Raw genomic sequence first — 26,169 nt, forward strand, 5'->3', positions numbered from 1 at the left:
TCTGACAAATTTAGAACACAGTTTTTTTGCTTCGTATTGCTATTTTGGTCAGTTCATTTCACTGACTAAAGTAATTTTTAAAATAACAATGAATTCATGGATTCAGTATCTTTCATTTGATAGATTGTAAACATCAGTTTGTTAACATGGATATGCAAGCAGAATGTACATTATGAATTTTAGATCTTGCCTTTACAAATACCTTTATTTACCTATAGTACATTTTTGAAAAATCCACCTTTGCCTCACTTGTCTCCGAAATGCAGACATCTATCTGGACGTCTTAAATGTGATGCTGACTAGCAATGTGTGTGTATATGTAGACACACCCCCATATATACAGGTAATGCATCATAGATAAATAGGGCTGAAAGTGGTCCTAACAGGTCAGCACTACTTCCTTACTCCAGCTGTATTTATTCCCAGAAGCTGTTTGTCTAACATTCTTTATTTCCAAGGAAAGTGTTCTTATATCCTACTCAAGCACTCCAGTCCTTCATTATCCTTGCAAGTAGAAGAATTTTTCTAATTCAAGTGTGAACCCTTGTTGCTGTACTTAAACAACTTATTTCAATAGGTGCTTCTATATGAAGAGCAGGTTACTTAACTCATCTTTTCAATGGCTTATTGTAAACTTCAAGAATACCTGCTCTTCTTTAAACTAACCTACAGCAGTTCAGTCAGTCCTTCCTCACGGGTCATATTTATAGACCTCCAGCCTTTTTCATCATTTTCCTAATGGGTCCGTGGCTTTCTTAAAATATAGTTTCTAAAAATGGGCTTAGTATTTTAGAAGGGGCTTTCCCAGTGCTCAGTGGAGAGGAGGAATTATTTCTTGCATTTTCAGACATTTTCTACCTATAACTATGTGTATATCTTCCAGTTTCATTGTCTTTTCATAACAGTAGGATATTTTTTACTCAGGTTATGTTTCTGAGCTACTGTAACCCCTGAAGACTTGCTGCCAAATGACTTGCTCCTTATACTATATTTGTAAATTGATTATTCCTGCTTTTGTGCTTTGTCATATACTTGTCTCTACTGCATTGCATCCTATTTTAATGTCATTTCTTCAATTTCTCATTTTTAATTCTAATTATGTTTGCTAATATATTCACAGTCCTTCCCAGCTCTTTGTTAAATGCAGATTTAATAAGTATGCACTTCATTCTGCTGTCCAAGGTGTTAATAAAAACACTGAATGAACCTGACCCAGGACAAACCTCTGTGAAACCCCATTCAGTTATTCTTTCCTTTTGACACTGAGACATTGATCAAGAATCAGAGAAGTCTAGGCTGGAAAGGACATCAGGAAATCATCTGATCTCCTGTTGCAAGCAGGGCCATAGATTAGGTAATCCATGGCTGTCTCAAGCCAAGTCTTCACTACTTCCAGTGAGGGACATTTTACCACTTCTCTCAGCAACTTATTCCAATGTTTAATAGTTCTTAGGAGGGAGAATTGTTTTCTTATACCCAGGTGGAACTTCTCCTGAAGAAACTTGTGCCTGTTACCTTTTATTCTGTCTCCATGCATCCCTGTGAAGAGTATCTCTATGTTTTCTATAACTACCTTTTAGATAGCAAAGGAGTGTGATTAGATTCCTCCTTGAGGGTTCTGATCTCTAGGTCAAACAAACCCAGTTCCTTCAATCTTTCTTCATCTGTCAAGTTCTCTAGTCTTCTTGGTGGTCTTCCACTGGACCCTTTCCAACTTCTCAATGTCTCTCTTAACCCAGAGGAACCACAAATGGACAGTATTCCATATGTGGCCTAACAAGTACTGAGTAGGGCTGAATAATCACACCCCTTCATCTGGTGGCTCTATTCTTACCGATACAGCCCAGGATAGTTTTTCTGCTTTGCTGCCAAGGCACATTGCTGGGTTTTGTTCAGCTTCCTGTCCACCAAGGCCCCCAGGTGCCTTTCAGCAGAACTGCTCCCCAGACAGTCAGCCTTCATCTGCACTGCTTCTGGGGCTTATTTTATCCCATGTGTAGGACTTTACACTTATCCTTGCTAATACTCATGTAATTCTTGTTGACCCAGTTTTCCAGCCCACTGAGGTCTCTATAGTGGCTCTTTCTTCTGGTGCAGCTACCTCTCCTCCCTCTGCAAACTTGGTGAGTGTGCATCCAACCCCATCATTCAAATCAGTTTTAAAGATATTTAATACTATCAGACTCATTACTGACCCATGAGGAACTCCACTCATAACTGTCTGCCAATTTGACTTTGAGCCTTTAACCACCATCCTGTGAACTCTGCAGTATAGCTCGTTTTCCAAACATCTTGTGGTCAGTATGTCCCAAACATGCTTTATGAAGTTGTGAAGAAGGTGTTGAAGGACGCTGTCAGACATCTTCCTAAATTCAGGGTAAATTATGTCTATAGCTCTCCTCTCATGCACTGAGCGTGTTTTTTCATCATAGGAGGCAACCAAGTTGGTCCAGTTCGACTGGACTTCTGAAGTCTAATCTTTATTCTGCTACTTGTCTTTCTCAGGAGGAGGCACTAAATGAATAGGTCTTGCTGCAGTGTTCTTGTGTGTCCTATAGACCAAAACAAAAGCCCAGAAATCTCAAGAGAAATATGGGAATTAGTGATGGAATTAATCCAGATTTGCTCCTAAAAGAAGCTACCCTAGAAAAATAATAAAGTATCCTACCAGAAGAATCTTCCTTTTCTATCATATTCTACTGATACAAACGTGATATTTTTCAGTGTTCTTTTTCTATTAAGTACTACCTAACCGCAGAGTTTTTAGGGGTAAAGTCCTTGTAATTTTTTTCTTATGTGATAAACTTTTAAGATAGAGTGCTAGCAAAATCAGCTCTTTCTTTTCCCACTGTGACCAGCCTTTAAACAAAAGTGCTTTTAGTCTGTTAAATATGCTCTGAACCCAGCTCCTGAATTGGTTCTGTCAGGGGATTTGCAGTTTCCAAATTCTAAAAAAAGTTTTGATATGAGATTTCTACAAAGATGTTCATCTCAGTCATGATAGCATTGGAAAATATATAGTAAAAAAAATGTCAGTTTCTGGGAAATATATGGCTAACAGTGAACTCACAGGTACCTTAGCAGTGAATTTCTCTCTAAACTTGCACTTTTGGTATCTGAACACTTTATTGGTCTGATTGTAAGTCGCCATCTTCTTGGTGGTGACTAGTCAGGCAGTGAACCAAGTTTACAGTACCTTTGACTAATTGTATAGTAATCACAGGAGGTGCTGTTAGCTCTGCTTCTTACATAAAGCATTGCCAGTAAAGAATTGCTAGTAAAATATTTAACAATATTTTAAAAATATTAACAGCTAAATTTCTACAGTTAGACTTCAGATGTAACATTTTATTAAAAATTTCCATGCCTTGTTAAATACTACATTAAAAGCGTTTATGTTCATGACATCTTTTTTATACATTCTTTAGAATGGGACAGAACTTCATTGTCATATGTTTAGTTCAGTGGTCTCCAAACTTTTTTGATCAAAGCACCTATATCAGTAAAAAATTTCTAAGCACACTTTCCCAATATATGTTTATTTATTTTTAAGTTATATACATGTACTATGGAAGTTCTAATATTTTCTTCCTGCACCGCAGTGGGTTATCTTGCACAGCCCCTGGGGTGCACACACCCCCCTTTGGAGTCCACTGGTTTAGGTCACATTTTGAAACTTTCCTTCAGAGTCACAAAAATGTCTTTCTAAGAGAACTGTGTGTATCTTGAAATGCATGTTCAGGATCTCTAGAAAGTGTCCTTCATCAAAAGTAATGCTATTCTGAGCCAGATCATCAGCCTTATTTAACTTCTGATTCTTGTACACTTGAGCATAGTGGGAAAAATAAGAAAAAGAAAAAAAAAAAAAAGACAACTAGCTTTATTCATTATCCTGAATTGGTTCATTAAAAGAAATCTTTCCTCTTTAATTATCACTTTGAAAGGTGTTCTGGGCAGGCAGTAACACACAGATGACTTTTGCTGAAACCTAGTGTGATACAACTGTTAGCTAAAAGATTTTCTCAGGACTCTGAGGGCACCGACAGCCCTTCCTGGTGCTGCCCAGCTCCACCTAAGCAAAGGAAAAAATGAAAGACCTTCTTAATCTGGAAAATTTCAGTGAGGTTTCTTTTGGCAATATTGGGCTTTGTTTACTGTTCCATATGCTCTTAATACACTACTTAGATCTAATTTTTTTAATTCTAACTGTATTCTTTTTATTATTTTGAAATGTGTCATTGTTATACAGTGTGAGCAATAACAGCGATAAAATTTACTGAGACGTTACCTGAATAAACTCATGTAGTATCCAGAATCATTTCTGAATAGCAGCAGCTGTCAGATGTAAACAAATTATTTTTCTTAAAGAACTTTTCTTTTTCTTTGCAACTCAAAATAGATAAAACTAACCTTCTAAAATACCTCCTTTTACTCTCTTGAAGTAAGATATAGCCAAAATATACTCATTACTTTGCTAATAGTGAGCTTCTAGTTTTCATAACCTAGTTAAATCTACAAAAGGTGAAGCTTTTATAAAAAAATTACTATTATCTGCAAATTATTTTCACTATGAACACATATTTACAGGTAGGAGTTATCAGGAATAGGAAGGCTTTTTTGGAAATTTTTGAAGGCTAAATTTTGTAAATGTTAGTGACCAGAAAAGTTCAGTAAACCAAGTGGTTCATTAAAAAAAAGAAAAAAAAAAGTTTTAAGATTACTTTTCTTTCTTTATTTGAATCTTTAAGGAAAAATGGAAAAAGTTTTGACTACTCACTAGCTGGTAAGACTTTAGTGTATTATGTGGTATGCTGAATTTGCACTTTTTTGCAATTAATACACAAATCCATTCTCTACATCTATGCATATATATACACACACATATATCTATGGGTTTTTTTTTATATTCTGTATGTAAGAACTGTGATGAAAATGCTTTTATATCAATTCAGTGAAAAATACTCTGTTACTAAGCAAGTTCATTATTTTATCTTTTTCCAATTGCTTAACTGGTTTTCACTTTTTCCTATTTCGACTATTCTGAGTGAGTGGCCTTGCTAATAGCTTTCTGAAATTCCAATTAAATTCTGACTTTATCTTTTAATTTATAAAATTTTCCATGAAACTCTAGCAAGCTGAACTTTCTTGTTTTACACAGAGCTGAACCTTTTGCACACACTGAGACAGTGATTATATTTTTTTAACAGACTGCATATTTTTAATCAGCTTCCCCATACTGAAGTTGTCCCTTATTTATCTTTGTTCTCAGGATAATACATTGCTTCTTACGCTTTCACAGTTTTGGTGGTGATGATAGATTTTTTTGATGGAGGTTTATAGATATTTATACAACAAACAAACTCTCTTTATTTGAGTGTTAGCTGTACTACCTTCAGTATTAAGGACTGCAAAAAGAAAATTATCTTCTTTAATCTTTTCTCTCTATTGACATCTATATGTGATCATAGTTAATTGTTTTCACTAAATTTTATTCTCCTTTAGAGTTTATATGACACTTCTATATGCATAATTGTCATTCATGATTTCTCAATGTAGGCTTGCATTAACTTTGTGGTTTTCACATTTTCTCTGGCAGTTAGAAAGCACACATATGCATTGGTAGGATAAGTTTCTATCTTTCAGAAAGTCTTTTGTAATTACAAGGGAAATAGAGAAGTAGACATCTCAGGAAGAAGTTAGACATTTTAAGTGTGTGAGGCAAGGTTATATATTTTACAAAGGAAAAATCTTTATTGACCAGAGACTTTTTAATTCAAAAAATGATACTTGTTTTTAAACTGATATATCAGCTTTTTTCCTCCTATGGATCTATAAATCTCCATTAACTACCATAGTTCTCTATTTATTTTAAATAAATTAAATATATATAGAGAGGTTAAATTTCAGCTATTCAAAATATATTCTGTAGGTCAGAAAAGAAATCATACTCCACAAGGAATATTTCTCCCTTCCCACCTTTGATCACATGACCAATACTCACCAGTTATGACTACAGAGTTGCTATCCTACACATTTTTGTGCAAGCTTCATAATTGCATCTCTGTATGTATCATCTTTGCTTAGCTAAATTATTTGCCGTACTGATCATGTTTTTTTCTTTCTTCATACTAATCTCAATTATAAAATTCATGTGAATCTCTGAAGTTAATAGCAAAACTCATAATAATTTCTGAAGAGCAGATTGGAGTATTGGAACAGCAAAAGCTTTCCACCAATTTATTGATTTCTGTCTCCCACCAAGAGCTGATTCCATGCTTAGAGGACAGTGAGGTCTTATGAGTTGTTTTTGTCTGTTACATATAAAATGAATTAATGATCTTTTTTCTGTGTTTACAATGTGTCTAAAATCAGATCTGGTTCTGTAAGAAAATTTAAATTTTCTCTTCAAATAAAGGTAGTGACTTAGAAATATAAAAAACTTATTAACTCTAAATGGTAGTTCATACATATCGGTGTGTTGTAATTTGCTTCTAGAGAGGTTTTTCGCTTACTCTTTGCAGTGTTGTAAGAATCAGCACAGAGCCATGAGAGGCAGTGCACATTTAGGTGAACTGTCTCGTGAGCAACTACTTGAATTCAGAAGGTTTGTCAAAGAATGTCTTAAAATATATAGGAAGTATTTATAATTTTCAATAAATAAAGCAAAAAGTTTATGCAGACCACTTATGTCTCTGAGAGATTTTTCTAATGATTAATAAAAGCTAACAAAAATTCGTCTTAGTTTTACAATATATATACTACACTGCCTGTAACCTGCAGCACTTTAAAGGTTGCAGCAATCGAGAACAAATCTTCATGTGATCCACACAAAATCAGAGGCAGAGGCAGGGAACTTGTGATACTTACTGAGATAAAGACAACAGGTAATGGGATAAAAGCAAAAATGGGGATATTGAAGGAGAAAGTACAGTATTGAGGTTCTGAGGCAGACATAAATTACTGGGTAAAGAAATCACATAAGAATTTTTTTGATTGTATTTTATTGGCAAACTGTGGATTATAGGCTTGAACATAAAATATTAGTATATTAGAATATTGTATTGTCATATTACAGTAGAACATTGTTTTCACTACAGTTATTGCTGAACAGAAAGTACTCTGATATTTGCCAAAAACACAGATGTGTTTTGTTCATCAGTCACTTGACAAATGCAGTGAGATCAATCATATATAGCCATTAAAACCCTAAAGGCATACATGTTTCTCCCTTTATCTCCAAAGAAATTCAGTATTAACCCATAACATTTCAGTAGTTTATGTTGCTGCATCAGAAGCCTTCCTAAACTGTAAATAAGTATAGCTAATAGCTTCATCTTTGCAGCTTCTTATATTTGTATTTTCAAATGAATGAAGATCCGTATTTTAATCACTCCTTTTTTCCGCCTTAACCAGACTTTACAAAACCAAGTGATTGGTTTAATTTGTGATTTTTAATTTGTGATTCTTCTGGATTTCAGACTATGGTACTGAAAGCAAATGTCTGTTAGGAATATTTGAAATGAGTATGAATAATAGAAATCAGAAGTCAAAGACATCTTTTATCAGGACCATTCCACTATAGAATGACATGGCTTTCCTTTGAGACCTTCACTATGAGGCTACCCTGAGAAAAGGCAGCAAACACAACTCATAACTCTACCACAGCATACACACAAAGGAGATGTGCTTAATGTCCCAACTCTGCCCCAAAGGATGAACACACATGTTCACATGGAGGAGCAGATTGTGTCTAGAACACTCATTGGTTTCCCTCTCGTGACTTTCTTCCCACACACAGATCTGAGCTGCAAGAGTCACACAGTTTTTTTATTAAAAACATAGACGAAAAGCTGTGCTCAGCATTAGTTTTACTTATGACCTCAATGGCTTCAGTTACTGATCATAAATGAGGAGCCTTCCTCTCATCTCCCTCCTCTCTCCTTGTTTTCAGGCTTCTAGTGTGGCTTTGAACAGACTCTTCACCAGAGTATTGCTTCTCTGAGGGGTAAAAGTGGTGCAGGTTGGGTGGAAAGAGTGACATTCTTTATAGAGGGTAATGGGAGGGAAGGAACGAGTCTTCATCCAGCAGCAGCTGAATCCTCCTGTGTTCAGTTTTGATCAAATAAGCACGCTTTGTAAAAGTGCAATATAACTGTATGGTAATTTCATATATCTTAATGTGAATTTTTTTTTATTCAGTTAAGCAAGATGGTCTGTCAGAATACAGAAGAAGCAATAATTATTTAGCTTCTGCAGTTTATTTGTGGTGTCATAATAATCACTGGAGAAATAGGATAAGCTCATGTTTAGCTGAGGTGGCTTGTCAGTTCTACAGCCTCATACAGGAAAAGTGAACCAATAGTGCATTCAACAAAGATCTGAATATCAAGGAACCAACAATAAAACTTTTATTGACTTCAGCAGACTATGAATTTAGTGCCTTAAAAATGTCATTCTCAAGCAGAAAAGACACAGTTTATGTCCTTGGTGTTATTTGTGATGTGAGATGCAACCTACAGTAAATAAGGATATCAGTTTGTTTTATTTAAGATATGCTACTGTAAATAACCATCCAGACCTTGATTTGTAAACAAATGCCCTCTGTAGTCTTTAAAAATAGATAACACTATTTTGTGTAAGTCTAACTTTTACAAGTTTCCTTTGAAGTTTTCAGTGCTTCAGCCATTGGTTCAATGGGTTCGACAGTGGTTACAGCAGAAAAAATGCTGACATGCCATACACCAATACATGTGCACAAAAAAATGAACAGTGATAAAAGTGATCTTTGTGTTCTACTATATAAACTCTTGTCTTTCAAGACGTTAGTGAAGGTAATGACATAAGTTATTTCTTGAAGTGTTCTTTTAAAAATAAATAGAGCAGTTTCTCTTACTGTACTTACTCTTTTTCTCCAAATACATTAATTTTTTTTTAAAGTTCATAAGCTTGGACACAAGAGAAAGTCTATTTTACTTTGTCAGAATAACTAAATATGAATATTCTATTATATAAGTTCATTCTATTTTTGGTCAATGGTATTTTAACCCTTCACATCTTGATTAATATAAGTTAGAGCTTGGTTTATGAATCTGCTACATGTATTTTGTATGTGAATTAAAAGGTAAACTTTCTTTTTGCAGTCAAGACTTGCGGATCCAATCTTCAGGGACCTGGAGGCACTTTCACGTCACCCAATTTTCCATTCCAGTATGACAGCAATGCTCAATGTGTGTGGGTCATCACAGCTATCAATACTAATAAGGTAAGTTTAAAATTCTGGCTTTGCTTTAAAAAAACAAAACAAAAGCATATGTAGACCATGACATTTTTCACAATGATGATTTATCTCTATAGTCCAGCTGGTGTATTGCAGACATTTCTAAGAAATGGTTGATGTTAGATGGGTATGGACAGATGTTAAAACCTGTTGTTTCCCCTAAGAGTGTTTTGGTTTTTGTATGCCAAGTAGATGCCATCATGTTTTTATGTGATTCTCTAAATGAATTCCCAGAAGCAACTACCCAATGTTATGAAGCAATGTCATGGGACCACTAATACTGTTATAATCAGTAGAACTGTTTTGTGTATAAGACTGTTTGTATCATGTTTGGCCTTAGACTATGTGAGAAGTCACTGAAGTTCATGAATTCACTTTCACTTCATGAAGGACTATTCTACAGTTCTGTAATTTATTTCATTGTCTGAACCACTGTATAAAATCCCATATACTTTATACCTACATTTTAAACCAAAAGTATGAGGAGTTCTGATAATGCCAGATGAGTCAATGTAGAGCAATAAAACTAAGTTATGATACCAGTTGTCTTTAAATTCAAGAGCTAGGTACCTGGCAGCAATGGCTATATTCTATTTCCAGGTGCATCATTTTATCTGAACTGAGTATAATGGACTTGTTTATATGTAATTAAAAAAAAAATTAGCTGTGCAGCTCAGGAATGTTTTATAAAGGACTATCAACATCTGTGCTTGCTGCTACAGGGGCATATTCTACTTCCTAATTTCTGTCTTATATTGCCATATGCATCACACTCCATTAACTGATCAGAGAGGCCTAGAAGGCCTACCCCTTTACACCTGAGTTTATTAACCAGGAAGCCAGAGGACTCAGTGAAAACCTGATTACATTTCAGAAGCCATTTAGCTACATTGGTGCATTTCACTCTCTAATCTTACAAAATCCTGTGTGGAAGTCATCTTTATGTTCCACTTTGGAAGAAGAAAAAAGGATATTTAATCAAGTGATTAGAATATTCATAATGAAGACAGTAGATGTGTTGGGAGGGAGAGGGTTGTTTGTTTGTTTTATCCTTGTTCCAAAGACTGCTAATCCAATTTATCCAATTTATAGATCATCAAAAATGTGTCAAGAGTCATGGAAAGATGATGCAGTCTCTGTCCCACAGATGGGCACAAAGTTCAAAAGTAATAGTTAAGGTCCATTTCTCTGGCCCAAAGAAGCTTCATATTTTTATTTCTTTAATGAAAAACTGTTAGTGAGCAAGATGAAATCTGTGCATATCTAGAATTTCTGAGAGCAAGTTCCATCAAATATGGCAGTGGAGAGAATTTAGCATCGTATTGTTTGAGGAAATTAAATGCAGATCTTACACTTTGAACAAGTGCTTTAAATGGCTTGAAAACCACCAGTGAGCTGTTGTATAGAATGAAAAACTGTTTCCTGATGTTCAGAAGGAATCTCCTGTGTTTCAGTTTGTGCCCATTGCCTCTGGTCCTGTCACTGGGCACGACTGGAAAGAGTTTGGTTCCATCTTCTTTACATCCTCCCTTCAGGTGTTTATACACATTAAGATGCACCTGAGCCTTCTCCTCTCTAGGCTAAGCAAGCCCACCTATCTCAACCTTTCTTTATATGAGAGATGCTCCAGTCCCTTAATCATCGTAGTGTCCCTTCACTGGACTCTTTCCAGTAGCTGCATATCTCTCTTGTACTGGGGAGGTGCAGTTGTTAGGCTTGTTTTCCTTTCTCTCAAAACACTCAAGAGATCAAGACATTCCATGTGTATAAGTTCCAGTTCTAATGAAAACAAAATAAACCCCCTCTTTAGTCAGAGGTCATGCCTGCAATAGTTCAAATAAAAAGTTTTTAAAAAGTTATTTTATATTGGATTTTTTTTCTGAAACTGTAATTACTACAAAATAGCATATTAGCATAGCATGAAAACTGTTCCAGGCCCTGATTGATAAAAATATATAAGGATACACCCAGTTTTAATATTCGGGGATGAACCAGAATTCATAGGTTGAACCTCTGCTGGTTCAGTAAAGTATTTCAGTGTGTCATGGTTTAATCCCAGCCAGCAACTGAAGACCATGCAGCCGCTTGCTCCCTCCACCCTGGTGGGATGGGGGAGAGAATCAGAAGGGTAGAAGTGAGAAAACTCATGAGTTGAGATAAAGACAGTTTAATAGGTAAAGCAAAAGCCACGCATGCAAGCAAAGCAAACCAAGGAATTCATTCACTCCTTCCCATTGGCAGGCAGGTGTTCAGCCATCTCCAGGAAAGCTGGGCTCCATCACGCGTAATGGTTGCTTGGGAAGACAAACGCCATCACTCCAAACGTCCCCCCCTTCCTTCTTCTTCCCCCAGCTTTATATGCTGAGCATGACGTCACATGGTATGGAATATCCCTTTGGCCAGTTTGGGTCAGCTGTCCTGGCTGTGTCCCCTCCCAGCTTCTTGTGCACCCCCAGCCTGCTCACTGGTGGGGTGGTGTGAGAAGCAGAAAAGGCCTTGACTCTGTGTCAGCACTGCTCAGCAGTAATGAAAACATCCCTGTGTTATCAACACTGTTTCCAGCACAAATCCAAAACACAGCCCCATACTAGCTACTGTGAAGAAAATTAACTCTACCCCAGCCAAAACCAGCACACAGTGTATGCATGACTCAGTTTGATTTGATTAGTACTTATATATTGTGTTTTCATGGTAAGGTTTTGGTAGCAGGGGGATGCAGGCATGACTTCTGTGAGAATTGATCAGGACCTGCCCCCATGTTGGACAGAGACAGTTCTAGCTGGCTCCAAAACAAACCCACTACAGGGCACAGCTGAGCAAATCAGGCAAGCTGGTGGCACCTCTGTGTTAACATATTTAAGAAAGGGTAAAAAATGCTGCACAACAGAAGCTGAAAGAAAGGAGTGAGAAAAAGTGAGAGAAACAACCCTGCAGACACCAAGGTCAGAGAAGAAGGAGTGGGAGAAGATGCTTCAGGCACTGGAGCAGAGATTCCCCTGCAGCCTGTGGAGAAGACCATGGTGATGCAGGTTGTCCCCCTGCTGGAGGGGGATAATCTGCTGGAGCCCTGCAGCCCATGGAGGACCCCATGCCGGAGTGGGTGGATGTGCCCTGAAGGAAGCTCTGACCCTGTGGAGAGCCCATGCAGGAGCAGGTTTCTGGCAGGAACTGTAGCCCGTGGAGAGGAGCCCGCACTGGAGCAGGTTTGCTGGCAGGACCTGTGACCCCATGGGGCGCCCACACTGGAGCAGTCTGTTCCTGAAGGACTGCACCCCATGGAAAGGACCCTCACTGGAGCAGTTCGTGAAGAACTGTAGCCTGTGGGAAGGACCCATATTGGTAAAGGTCGTGAAGGACTGACTCCAGTGGGAGGGACCTGACGCTGGAGCAGGGAAAGAGCATGAGGAGAAAGGAGCAGCAGAGACAAAGTGTTACAAACTGACTGCAACCCCCATTCCCTGTCCCCCTGTGCTGCCTGGAGGAGAGGAGGAGGTAGGAGAGTCAGGAACAAAGAAGTGAAGTTGAACCAGGAAGTAGGGGGGTGGGGGGAAGGTGGTTTTAGTTTTGTTCTTATTTTGCACTTTCCTACTCTATTTTTAATTGGCAATAATTTAAATTAATTTTCCCCAGGTCGAGTTTGTTTTGCCCATGACGATAACTAGTGAGCGATCTCCCTGTCTTTATCTCGACCCATGAGCTTTTTCGTCCCATTTTCTCCTCCTGTCCTGCTGAGGGGGAATGATAGAGTGGCTTGGTGGGCACCTGGAAGCCAGCCAAAGTTAAATGACCACAACTTACATATTTCTCTGTCTCCTCATATATTTAAATACTGCGAAAGTGTTGAGGATACAGTAAAAGAGTGAAAACGATAGTTAAGAACAGGTCACTTATTTAAAATTAAGTATGAACTTTTAAATAAGGCCATAATCAAGAATACCTGTTAGTGGATGGTACATCAGAGAGTTATGTCAGTAATAATAATGCAAAGATGAAATGCTAGATTAAGCAAGATATTTTATTTCAAAACATGAATGTTGGAGACTGTTCCTTCACTTCTGTGATGTACCACTGAAATTACTAGACTCTGAGAAGTCTTAGATTTATCATAGGCAGATTGCAGTGCAAGGAGTTATTCTGTTTACTACAGATATGTTTATAATAGCTTCAGCATTACCCAGAAAATACTGTTCTTCGCATGTTATTAGTTGGACATAATTATACCTCTTAGATACTGCAATGAAATGCAGACTCACAGATAATTATGGGGTTTCTAAAATAGTGGGTAGATAAAAGGTTTACAATGTTATCAGAAACAACATTCAGATATGTTTATAGTTTTGAGTATAAATAGAAAAGGTGTCTAGCACTGATTAGAAGAACCTAAACTTATTGAGGTTAAAAGAAAATGAGATCATTTTACAAGTTAGATCAATTTCTTACTAGCATATATTGAGGAATCTGCATGTACAAAGTTTTTGCTTACATAATCAGTGGTTTAATGTGTTCAGTTTTGATTCACGCTAACGCTGCCTTATGGTTCTTTGCGCGGCAGTTGTATTGTCGTTTGCGCGGCAGTTCGCGCAGGCAGGGCGTGCAGGGAAGGCGAGCGGGCAGGGCGCAGACCCCCTCCTGGCTCTAGAGGCCAACTCAACTAGTAGTCGTCACCCTCCCAGAAGAGGACCAGCTATGGTTTCCACTTGGCCAAAAGCCGTCGTCAGAAGGAATGTGGCGACCCAGATGGAGCCCTCACGCAAGCATACAGCTGTCCAGGTCTCTGGCTGCAGGGAGTGCCTCAGCCTGTCACTTGTACCGGAGGGCAGCAGAGACAACACCTGTGTGCGGTGTGACCAGGAGGATGATCTGCTCGGCCTGGTGGCAGAGCTGAAGGAGGAAGTGGAAAGGTTAAGGAGTATCCGGGAGTGTGAGAGAGAGATAGATTGGTGGAGCCACACCCTACCGTCCCTGAGGCAAAGGCAGCAGATGGAGGCTCCACAGAAGCAGAGGATCCCCTGCCCTCTTGCCACCAGGCAGAAGGAGGGGACCTAAGTGATGGGGGGGAATGGAAACAGGTCCCTGCTCGGGGTGCCAGGCGAACCCCCGCCCGGCCTCCCTCACCTTCCCGGTTGTCCTTACACAACAGACATGGGGCCCTGGAACTTGAGGGCCAGGCAAACGAGGACGTAGACGAAGGTCTATCCAGGGGGTTGCCTAGGGTGAGGCAGTCAGCCCCACGCAGTATGACTGCCTCTGCTAAGAAAAAAAGGAGGGTAATTGTTGTAGGCGATTCCCTTCTGAGGGGAACAGAGGGCCCAATATGCCGACCAGACCCACCCCACAGGGAAGTCTGCTGCCTCCCTGGGGCCCGGGTCAGAGACATTACTAGGAAACTCCCTGGTCTGGTACGGCCTTCCGATTACTACCTGCTGTTGTTTATAAAGGCTGGCAGTGATGAGGTTGCAGAGAGAAGTCCTGCAGTGATCAAAAGGGACTTCAGGGCACTGGGGCGACTGGTTCAAGGATCGGGAGCACAGGTAGTGTTTTCCTCAATCCCTACAGTGGCAGGGAAGGATACTGAAAGGAACAGGAAAACACACCTGATCAACACGTGGATCAGGGGCTGGTGCCATCGGAGGAATTTTGGCTTTTTTGATCGTGGGGAGGTTTACACGGCACTGGACCTGCTGGCGACAGATGGAGTCCAGCTGTCTCACAGGGGGAAAAGGATCATGGCTCATGAATTGGCAGGGCTCATTGAGAGGGCTTTAAACTAGGTTTGAAGGGGGAAGGGGATAAAACCAGGCTCACTAGAGATGAGCCTAAGGGAGACATGCCAATGGTGGGGGTGAAATCGATAGCCCAGCTCAAGTGCATCTACACCAATGCACGCAGCATGGGCGGCAAGCAGGAGGAGCTGGAAGCCATTGTGCAGCGGAATAGCTATGACTTAGTCGCCATCACAGAAACATGGTGGGGTGACTCCCACGATTGGAGTGCTGCAGTGGATGGCTGTAAACACTTCAGAAGGGACAGGCGAGGAAGGAGAGGCGGTGGGGTGGCCCTGTATGTTAGGGAGTGTTTCGATTGTATAGAGCTCAACGATTGTGATGATGATACGGTCAAGTGTTTATGGGTAAGGATGAGGGGGAAGGCCAACGAGGCAGATATCCTGCTGGGAGTCTGTTATAGACCACCCAACCAGGATGAAGGGGCGGATGAAGCGTTCTACAAGCGGCTGGCAGAAGTCTCTCAATCACTAGCCCTTGTTCTCATGGGGGACTTCAACTTCCCGGATGTCTGCTGGAAATACAACACGGCAGAGAGGAAGCAGTCTAGGAGGTTCCTGGAGTGTGTGGAAGACAACTTCCTGACACAGCTGGTAAGTGAGCCTACCAGGGGAGGTGCCTCGCTCGACCTGCTGTTTACAAACAGAGAAGGACTGGTGGGAGATGTGGTGGTCGGAGGCTGTCTTGGGCTTAGCGACCATGAAATGGTAGAATTCTCAATTCTTGGTGAAGAAAGGAGGGCGGCCAGCAAAACTGCAACCATGGACTTCTGGAGGGCGGACTTTGGCCTGTTCAAGATGCTGGTTGAGAGAGTCCCTTGGGAGACAGTCCTGAAGGGCAGAGGGGTCCAGGAAGGCTGGACGTTCTTCAAGAAGGAAGTCTTAAAGGTGCAGGAGCAGGCTGTCCCCATGTGCCGTCAGAAGAACGGGCAGGGAAGACGACCGGCCTGGCTGAACGGGGAGCTCTTGCTGGGACTCAGGAAAAAAAGGAGAGCTTACCACTTGTGGAAGAAGGGGCGGGTGACTCAAGAAGAGTACAGGGATCTCGTTAGGTCATGCAGAGAGGAAATGAGAAAGGCAAAAGCCCAGCTAGAACGCAATCTGGCCGCTGTCGTTAGAGACAACAAAAGAAGTTTTTAGAAATATATTAATGACAAGAAGAGAGCCAAGGAGAATCTCCATCCTTTATTGGATGCAGGGGGGAACATTGTCACCGAGGATGAGGAAAAGGCTGAGGTACTCAATGCCTTCTTTGCCTCAGTCTTTAACAGTCAGACCAGTTATCCTCAGGGTATTCAGCCCCCTGAGCTGGAAGACAGGGACGGCGAGCAGGATGAACCCCCCGTAATCCAGGAGGAAGCAGTCAACGACCTGCTACGCCACCTGGACACTCACAAGTCTATGGGGCCGGATGGGATCCACCCGAGAGTGCTGAGGGAGCTGGCAGAGGAGCTCGCCAAGCCACTCTCCATCATTTATCAGCAGTCCTGGTTAATGGGGAGGTCGCGGATGACTGGAGGCTTGCCAATGTGACGCCCATCTACAAGAAGGGCTGGAAGGAGGATGCGGGGAACTACAGGCCTGTCAGCCTGGCCTTGGTGCCAGGGAAGGTTATGGAGTGGTTCATCTTGAGGGCGCTCACAAGGCATGAGTGAGACAACCAGGGGATCAGGCCCAGCCAGCACGGATTCATGAGAGGCAGGTCCTGCTTGACCACCCTGATCTCCTTCTATGACCAGGTGACCCGCCTAGTGGATGAGGGAAAGGCTGTGGATGTGGTCTACCTGGACTTCAGCAAGGCCTTTGACACCGTCTCCCACAGCATTCTCCCAGAGAAGCTGGCGGCTCACGGCTTAGACAGGTGTACTGTGCACTGGATAAAAAACTGGCTGGATGGCCGGGCCCAGAGAGTTGTGGTGAATGGAGTTCAATCCAGTTGGCGGCCGGTCACGAGCGGTGTTGCCCAGGGCTCATTTTTGGGGCCAGTCTTGTTCAATATCTTTTATCAATGATCTGGATGAGTGGATTGAGTGCACCCTCAGGAAGTTTGCAGATGACGCCAAGTTGGGCGGGAGTGTTGATCTGCTCAAGGGTAGGCAGGCTCTGCAGAGGGACCTGGACAGGCTGGACTGATGGGCCGAGGCCAATTGTATGAGATTCAACAAGGCCAAGTGCTGGGTCCTGCACTTCAGCCACAACAACCCCATGCAGCGCTACAGGCTTGGGGAAGAGTGGCTGTAAAGCTGCCTGTCGGAAAAGGACCTGGGGGTGCTGGTTGACAGCCGGCTGAACATGAGCCGGCAGTGTGCTCAGGCAGCCAAGAAGGCCAATGGCATCCTGGCCTGTATCAGAACTAGTGTGGCCAGCAGGAGTAGGGAAGTGATCATGCCCCTGTACTCGGCACTGGTGAGGCCGCACCTCGAATACTGTGTTCAGTTCTGGGCCCCTCACTACAAGAAGGACGTTGAGGTGCTGGAGCGTGTGCAGAGAAGGGCAACGAGGCTGGTGAGGGGTCTGGAGAACAAGTCTTGTGAGGACCGGCTGAGGGAACTGGGACTGTTTAGCCTGGAGAAGAGGAGGCTGAGGGGAGACCTCATCGCTCTCTACAACTACCTGAAAGGAGGTTGTAGCGAGGTGGGTGTTGGTCTCTTCTCCCAAGTAACAAGCGATAGGACGAGAGGAAATGGCCTCAAGTTGCGCCAGGGGAGGTTTAGATTGGACATGAGGAAAAATGTCTTTACTGAAAGAGTGGTGAAACATTGGAAGAGGCTGCCCAGGGAAGTGGTTGAGTCCCCATCTCTGGAGGTATTTAAAAGACGTGTAGATGAGGTGCTTAGGGACATGGTTTAGTGGGCCTGGTGGTGTAGGGTTGATGGTTGGACTCGATGATCTTAGAGGTCTCTTCCAACCTTAATGATTCTATGATTTTATGATTGTTCTGAACACAATAGAGCTTGCCTTGCATGACTGCTAAAAGGCATAACTTTCGATGTTTGCCTTGAAGTCAAAAACGTGATTGATGTATAATGAAGATTAGCCATTAAGAGTTGTTTGTAATGACTACAACAAATAATGTCATGGTGTTCATTTTAACGTGGTAATATTTACAATATTTTATACTACAGCCATGAGAACCATGAAGACTTATTGATCCTGGTATTTCAGGACTTATTGATCTGGTATTTCACAGCTTCTTCTGTTGCATCATTTACAACAAAACAGCTCAGAAATTGAGAATCTTCTAAGGGAGAAAGCACTGGATGAAAGACCCTGAAAGGAATTTTAACTCTGGTGTAAATGGACATTCCTCCCATGTCTACATACCTATTCCAGGATTGAATCTGGCTAATTTTCTTCCCTGACTGGTTTCAGAAATAAGTTTGATATCAGTACAATATAGATGAAAGAAATATTGTCCCAGGCAATCATCTGCCTCCTTAGCTTTGTACTGCATTACAGCTGGTCTCTTTCCTCATACAGTTAGCCATACCTGCTATTCATCCCCAAGCCTTGTTGGCAGTGGAGTAGAACCATGACTAAACACCTCAAACATGGCCAGAAAAGACAGTGAATTTACTATTGAAAAGTAGAGAAATTAAATAAAAATCAGTTGTGAAAGGAAGGTCATGTGGATGTGAGTCAATAATAAAACTCATTGATTAATGTGCCCCAACACATCTGATATCAGTGAGATCCACATATTTTTATTGTTCTGGTGCATATTTTTTGCATGCTTATTCTTATCAGGATCCTGTTCTGTGGAGCTGATCTGTTCAAGAGAAAATAATTAAGACTATCATTAGAAAGAAATCTATGATGTGCCAAAGGTCTGAATAGTGATCCAGTGGAAAAAGAAATATGGGCAATTTGTACATAACTTTGTAACAGTGAAATATCTATGGTTGCCTGTATGGTATCATACCCAGATAAAAATGCTTGTATTGTTTTGTAAAAGAAGTCTTCTGAACTTTTTCAACTGCTGCTTATTGAAAGGCACTACTGCTTAAATTTGAAATATTTCAGGACAGCTGAACAACTTTCATATAGGAAATTTACAATCAATTTATAAAAAGTTAACTTTGTGAGAACATTTTACACAATATTTAAAAAAAAACCCAAACCTAAATACTGAAGTAATACTGACATTTATTTTACTGTGGTTGTGGAAAATCAAAGAGCAAACCATGAGTTAGCCTAACCTAAACAGTACATTGCTGGCTTATGTTCAACTTTCTGTCTATGAGGACCCCCACTACTTTTTCTGAAAAGCTCCTTTCCAGCCAGTTGGCCCTGAGTGTGTACTGGTGCATGGGGTTGTTCCTCCCCAGAAGCAGAAACTTCCATTTCCTTTTGTAGAACTTTGTGAGGTTCCTGTCAGCCCATTTCTCCAGCCTGTCAAGGTCACTCTGAATGGCAACACAACCCTCTGGTGTATCAGCCACTCCTCACGGTTCTATATCATCTTAAAACTTGCTGAGGATGCACTCAGTACCATCATCAAGGACATTAATGAGAATGTGGAATAGGATTAGACCCAGTATTGACCCCTAGGGTACATGAAGACTGACGGGCCTCCAGCTGGGTTTCTTACCTCACTGTACTTTCATCTACCCATACTTCGTCAGTTTGTCTATAAGCATGTCATGAAAGACAGTGTTGAAAACCTTACTGAAGTTCAAGATCATCATCCACTGCTCTCCACTCATCCACCAAGCCAGTCATCTCATTATAGAAGGCTATCAGGTTGATCAGCCATGATTTCTCCTTCATAAATCCATGCTTGCTACTTTCAGGCATCCTCCTGTCCTTAATATGTTTGGAAATGGTGTCAAGGAGGATTTGCTCCATCACCTTCCCACAAATCAAGGTGAGGCTGACTGGCCTGTAGTTCTCCAGATACTCTTTCTTGCCCTTCTTGAAGACAGGAATGAAGTTTTCATTCTTCCAGTTCTCAGGAATCACTTCCTGATCACCATGAGCTTTCAAAGATGTTCAAGAGTGGCCTCACAATGACATTGGCCAGCTCCCTCAGCACCCATATGTACAACACTTCAGGCCCCATGGACTTGTGTATATACAATATGTTTAAATGTTCCCTAACCTGATCCCCCTCCAGCAAGAATAAGTCTTCCTTGCTCCAGACTTTCCCTCTGATCTCAGGGGCCTGGGATTCCTGAAGGCAAGTCTTATCCGTGAGGACAAAAGTGAAGAAGGTATTCAGTACATTGGTCTTTTCCATGTCCTTTGACACCATGTAATCTGCCCCATTGTCCTGGTTTTGGCAGGGATAGAGTTAATTTCCTTCCTAGTAGCTGGTACAGTGCTGTGTTTTGGATTTAGGACTAGAACAAAGTTGATAACACACCGATGTTTTAGTTGTTGCTAGGTAGTGCTTACACTAGCCAAGGACTTTTCAGTTTCCCATGCTCTACCAACTGAGAAGGCTGGAGGTGCACAAGAAACTGGGAGGGGGGCACAGCCAAACTGGCCAAAGGGACATTCCATACCATGTGACATCATGCTTAATACATCAACTGGGGGACAGCTGGCTGGGGGGGCCACTGCTCGGGGACTGGCTGGGCATCGGTCAGCAGATGGTGAGCAATTGCACTGTGCATCACTTGCTTTGTATATTATTATTATTATTAATATTATTTATTATTTTATTTCAATTATTAAACTGTTTTTATCTCAACGCACGAGTTTTTCTCACTTCCTCCAGTTCTCTCCCCCATCCCACCGGGGGGGGCGGGGGGAGTGAGCAAGCGGCTGTGTGGTACTCAGTTGCCGACTGAGGTTAAACCACGACACCCATTCAGTGGGGCAGCCCCTGTTTTCCGTCATCTACCTTTTGCTGCTGACATACCTGTAGAAGCCCTTCTTGTTCCATTCATGTCCCTTGCCAGGCTTAACCCCAGATGGGCTTTGGTTTTCCTAGAAATATCCCTGCATGCTCAAAGGAGTGTCTCTATACTCCTGGGTGTCCTGACCGTGGTTCCATCTATTTTATGCTTCCATTTTATGTTTGAATTTAGTCGGTAGCTCCTTGTTCATTCATGCAGGCTTACTAGTACCTTTGCTTGTTTTTGTGTTCATTGGGATGAACCATTATTGAGCTTGGAGGTAGCGATCCCTGAATATCAACCAAGTCTCTGGACTGTTCTTTCCAGAACCATCTGCATGAGATTCTTCAGAATAGAACCCTGAACAAAGTCTGTTCTTCTGTCAGGGTTGTGTTCCTGCCTTTTGCCTTGCCTCCCTCCTTTCAGGATCCTGAACTCCACCAACCCATGGTCACTGCAGCCCAGGCTGCCCCAACCTTTACATTCCTGACCAGCTCTTCCTTGTTTGTAAGCATGAGGTCCAGCAGAGCACGTCCCCTTGTCGGCTCTTGATCACCTGTGTTAGGAAGTCGTCATCAATACACTCCCTAAACCTCCTTGATGGCTTGTGCCCTGCTTTGTTGCCCTCCTAGGAGATACTGGGGTGGTTGAAATTCCCTGTGAGGATCAGTACCTGCACATGTGAGGCTTCTCCAACAGTATATGATAGAGGAAATTCATGGACAGTTTTCCCACTTCTAGATTGTCTTAACATGGTTTCCACCCATTTTTTTATATACATCTGTCGTGGTTTAATCTCAGTCGGCAACTAAGCACCACGCAGCCACTCGCTCACTCCCCCCCACCCGGTGGGATGGGGGAGAGAACTGGAAGAGCACAAGTGAGAAAAACTCGTGCGTTGAGATAAAAACAGTTTAATAATTGACATAAAATGATAATAATAATATGATGATAATAATAATAATACACAGAGCAAGTGATGCACAGTACAATTGCTCACCACCCGCCGACCGATGCCCAGCCAGTCCCCGAGCAGCGGCCCCCCCGGCCAGCTTTCCCCAGTTTATGTACTGAGCATGACGTCACATGGTATGGAATGTCCCTTTGGCCAGTTTGGCTGTGCCCCCTCCCAGTTTCTTGTGCACCTCCAGCCTTCTCAGTCAGTAGAGCATGGGAAGCTGAAAAGTCCTTGGCTAGTGTAAGCATTACCTAGCAACAACTAAAACATTGGTGTGTTATCAACTTTGTTCTCATCCTAAATCCAAAACACTGTACCAGCTACTAGAAAGGAAATTAACTCTATCCCTGCCGAAACCAGGACAACATCAACCAAGTGATTTTTACCACTGTTTTATCCATGGCCACTCTGGAATCAACTAAAGCTTTGTTGATCAAAAATAGCAAAACTATAGTTCCAGGGATCTGCCTGAAAGAGCATTCAAGAAAATTGTGCCTCTCTGTGGTACTCTAAAGGTGCAACAGAATTTAACGTTCTTTGGTTTGGCCTGAACTGTGATTCTCATATTATTAACTCCTTGGGTCCATAGGAAACATTCTTGTGAATAACTGCACAGAAATGAGAATAAGGTTTTCTCAGTTTGAACTCCACTCTCACATCTAGTAAGGGAAATGATACTTGAATATCATGTGGGATGTTGTACAAACTCATCAGTTAGGTTTTGGACAGTGCTATGAATTGCTGGTAATTTGTTCTGACATTAGGTAATAGGATCTTGTAATTTCATGTTTACATTTTGAATATACTAAAAAACCTTGGTATTTTTATGGTTTAATTCCCTTCCCCTCCCCAGAAGCAGTACATGTTTTCTACTGCTTTTCTTCTAAAAATTTAAAACTTGTTTTCCTTTCATTGTTTCTATATCAGATCAGACGCTTGAGCAATATTTCTTACCAAGAAACAGCTGGAAATACTGTTTATAACTTTTTATGATATCACATTTGGTTTATTCTGTCTCAGATATGAACTGTATGCACAGAAAGCAGGTTGCGGGCTAAATTTTACAGTTACTTGCATTTTGCTCCAGACCAGTCTTTTTTTCATGTCCTATTATGACCTATTCTTCAGGGGACTAGTAACATAGAGTTGGTTTATCCATAGACTAACAGCCTTTCTTAAAGGGAGATAGCAGTTTGCAACCTCTGAGGTGGAAAAGAGAAGACGACGTATTTTATTTAGAGATTTGTGTAGGAAAACCATAGGTAAAGGAAGCTAATGATTTCTGATGGGCTTAACCAAAACAGAGATATTTTATATATATATATATATATATATATATTTAAGCAACAGAAAAAAGTTTTTTGTTCACACTGGAAGACTGATTCAGTTAGTATCAACTAGATAGAAAATAGAGAAAAGCATTTTCTGTGAAAGCTGCTTCAACACAAATCATGATAACTTTATCTACTTGTTTTTAAAAAAAAGAAAGTGTCTTTAAATTTCCCTGCACTAAATACCTACAGTGTCTCATCTTACCAGAATAAACACTGGGTGGATTGATTTACCATTTTTTGCTACAGCTGGCAACGATCACAATTTGATGTTCTAAAACATTAAATATCATTTCCTGAACTTAAAGAATTATCATCATGACAGCATTTTCATATTGTTATAAACATTGCAAGATTTTCTGTATTATGTTGTCTGAATTACAAAACCTCATTTTGTATGTTTTATTCCTTCCGTAACTCAAATATCTATTGCTGCTTGTAGTGACACAAATTCTGCAGCTGTTCCTTGACCTTTTTCAGAAAATCTTTGTTGCTGATTTTAAAACACAGAATAAATGATACACATGATAAAATTCCAGACAGTGAGGGAAAGAAAGCTGTCATCTGCTATTAATATGCATATTGTCGAAAAAACAACTAAAATGAAAGACATATGTAGATTTGTAGATTATAAATCTGCAAATTAGCTGTTTCACAGGTGGAGTGAAATCGTATGGCAATTCTTCATTATTAGGGTGCTTCAAATGCTCTAGATATTTTGCCAATATAAGAATGGTGAATTTAATTCTTTCATTCTTAGCTAATACCTAAAAAAATACAAATTTTCAGTATTGTATACAATAATATTAGTTTGCTGTATCCCTCTGCTTTAGCTTAAAATAAATTGGCCTCATTGCTAATGAAGTAAGAAGACTATTTCCAGCACTGTACCAAGGCACAATTTTTTTTTTTTTTTTGTATCTTCGCTTGCTTCCTTTTCATTTGTTACAAGGTAAAGTTTGAAAGTTGCACAATTTCCTCAGCTTTACTTAACATAAAGGGCTGTTGTTTGTTAAACAGTGAATGCCCTGGTTTGTTAAGGTTTTTTGCCATCTGTAGTATTCACAGAGCTAAACCAGACCTGTCAGGCAGTAATTGCTAGATAATTGTTATCATAGCGTAAGCATGCTAAAACCAGTTTAGGCAAAGAGAAAACCAGATAATGCTGAGATGCTCATTGTCAGGTCAGTATAAATCCTGTGGTCTTTTTACTAGTAATGGCAAAAATGCTATTTGCTTGGCTACATTAAAACCTAGTTCATGTTGTTTGCTTAAATAGCACGTGGGATAAGAAAATCGCAATTGTGACTCTTGATTTTGCCCTTCAAAAAGATGGGCTACAAGATGATCAGTTTAAATTTAACAACAGGCTAAAATATCAGTGAAATCTGAATTAGGGCTAAAGTTAATCAGAGTTCAAGCCTTATGAATTATACTTGCTGATTTTTTTTCTAATCCACAGTGACAGAAACAGTGTGGAAAACATCAGTGCTAGAATGACAGCCTTTCTTACAGATTTCAGCCATATTCACACCACATATCGTTCACCACCATGCATTAAGAAGGAGAAAAATAAGTAAAAGCATTCCTTTAAAAAAAAAAAAAAAAGCTGTTTTCCAAAATTATAAGGAGAAATTAAATATATAAGCTCATTGTTAAATTTAGATGGATCAGAAAACTAGGTCCTGGTTCTGTTAATTTTACATAGCAGGAATTTTTAAAAAAGGAATTTTACATGTTATTTTTCATTTGTCACCGTCATATTCTAAATTTTATATTCAGTGTATTTCAAGCATAAAAGTATTCTTATTACCTGCATAAATGTATTCTTTAGAATATAGGTTTCAAAAGTTTGCCAGTGTTCATGTTCTTATCTTTTTATCGATTGCATTTTGAAATGATTTCGAAATCAGTAATGATTTATGTCTGAGAGTTGGGAGGTAGTTGGGTTTTGGTTTTGGTTTTAGGTTTGTTTTTTTAATTACTATTTTTGCTAGGTTTTTTCATGGATGTCAAATATCTGTTAGGAAATCTATAATCTGAATTTTGTCATAATGGCAGAGCCTACTGAAAATTTATGACATCTGTTTCCAACTGCTGTAGTCCTTTACTTTCTGAGAAACTGTTGAAATAGTTCAAAATATCTGGGAAACTCCTCATATACTGGGGGAATAAACTTGCAACTGTTACTGAATTGATATTAAATATGGTTCTCATTTAATCAGTCTGTATTAAGATATTCTCAATTTTTTTTTTTATATTCTTACATTCCATTCTTCCCTTCCTCCTTCCTTATGTCATGATGTTGCTATTTTCCTCCTGCAAAAATTGTATCTTTTCATTTCTGAGTTTTTGTGCTTTTTAGGCCAAGCTGAAAATAAGCAAAACAAATTTAGCAAAAAGCTGAGTGTTTACATTTAATTTACCACAGCTGTGTTATTTCATTAAACATGTCAAAACTGTCAGTGGAACATTTCCTAAGCTTGCTGTCAAGCCCAAACCCAGTTGCCATCCATATTTATTCACATTGGCAGTATAAATCTCAAGCAGGCTGGGTGCTTTAGCATGAACTCAAGTACTCATTTCATGAAGTCTGTTTCGGTCAGGCCTGCTGGAACAAACTACGCTGCAGCTCTTTTTACAAGCACATATCTCAAACTTGGCTTTTCCTAAGCCTAGTGTGAAAATGTACTGTGGGTGTTACAGTCAGTGAAATGATTAGAAAATATGAACATACTTAAGCTCACTCTTAACTATATATTTTAGCCATAATCCTGTTTTTCATCCATGCAGATTAAAAAAGCTGCTACTGTATTTATCAATAGGAGATAATGTACTTTTATTCTATATGAAACTAGAAAGTGTAAAAATATTTCAGTTCTGTTCAGAACACATTCAATTTCTTTGTAGTGTTAGCTAACTATTCTTCTATATTGTTCATGAACATTTTGATCCAGTTAAAAAAATCGGAGTGATGT

The 26,169-nt window shown here is 40.2% G+C and overlaps 1 protein-coding gene across 1 annotated transcript in view; it reads left to right on the forward strand.

Annotated features, from left to right (window-relative positions):
* Positions 1-26,169, forward strand: part of CSMD3 (CUB and Sushi multiple domains 3) — an 823,344-nt gene that overhangs the window by 344,542 nt on the left and 452,633 nt on the right. The window contains exon 11 of the mRNA XM_076329214.1: positions 9,141-9,262. Coding sequence (XP_076185329.1) covers positions 9,141-9,262 — 122 coding nt within the window. The remainder of the gene's footprint in view (positions 1-9,140; positions 9,263-26,169) is intronic.

This window comes from Aptenodytes patagonicus, chromosome 2 (assembly GCF_965638725.1).
Source record: "Aptenodytes patagonicus chromosome 2, bAptPat1.pri.cur, whole genome shotgun sequence".
NCBI classification, from domain to species: domain Eukaryota; kingdom Metazoa; phylum Chordata; class Aves; order Sphenisciformes; family Spheniscidae; genus Aptenodytes; species Aptenodytes patagonicus.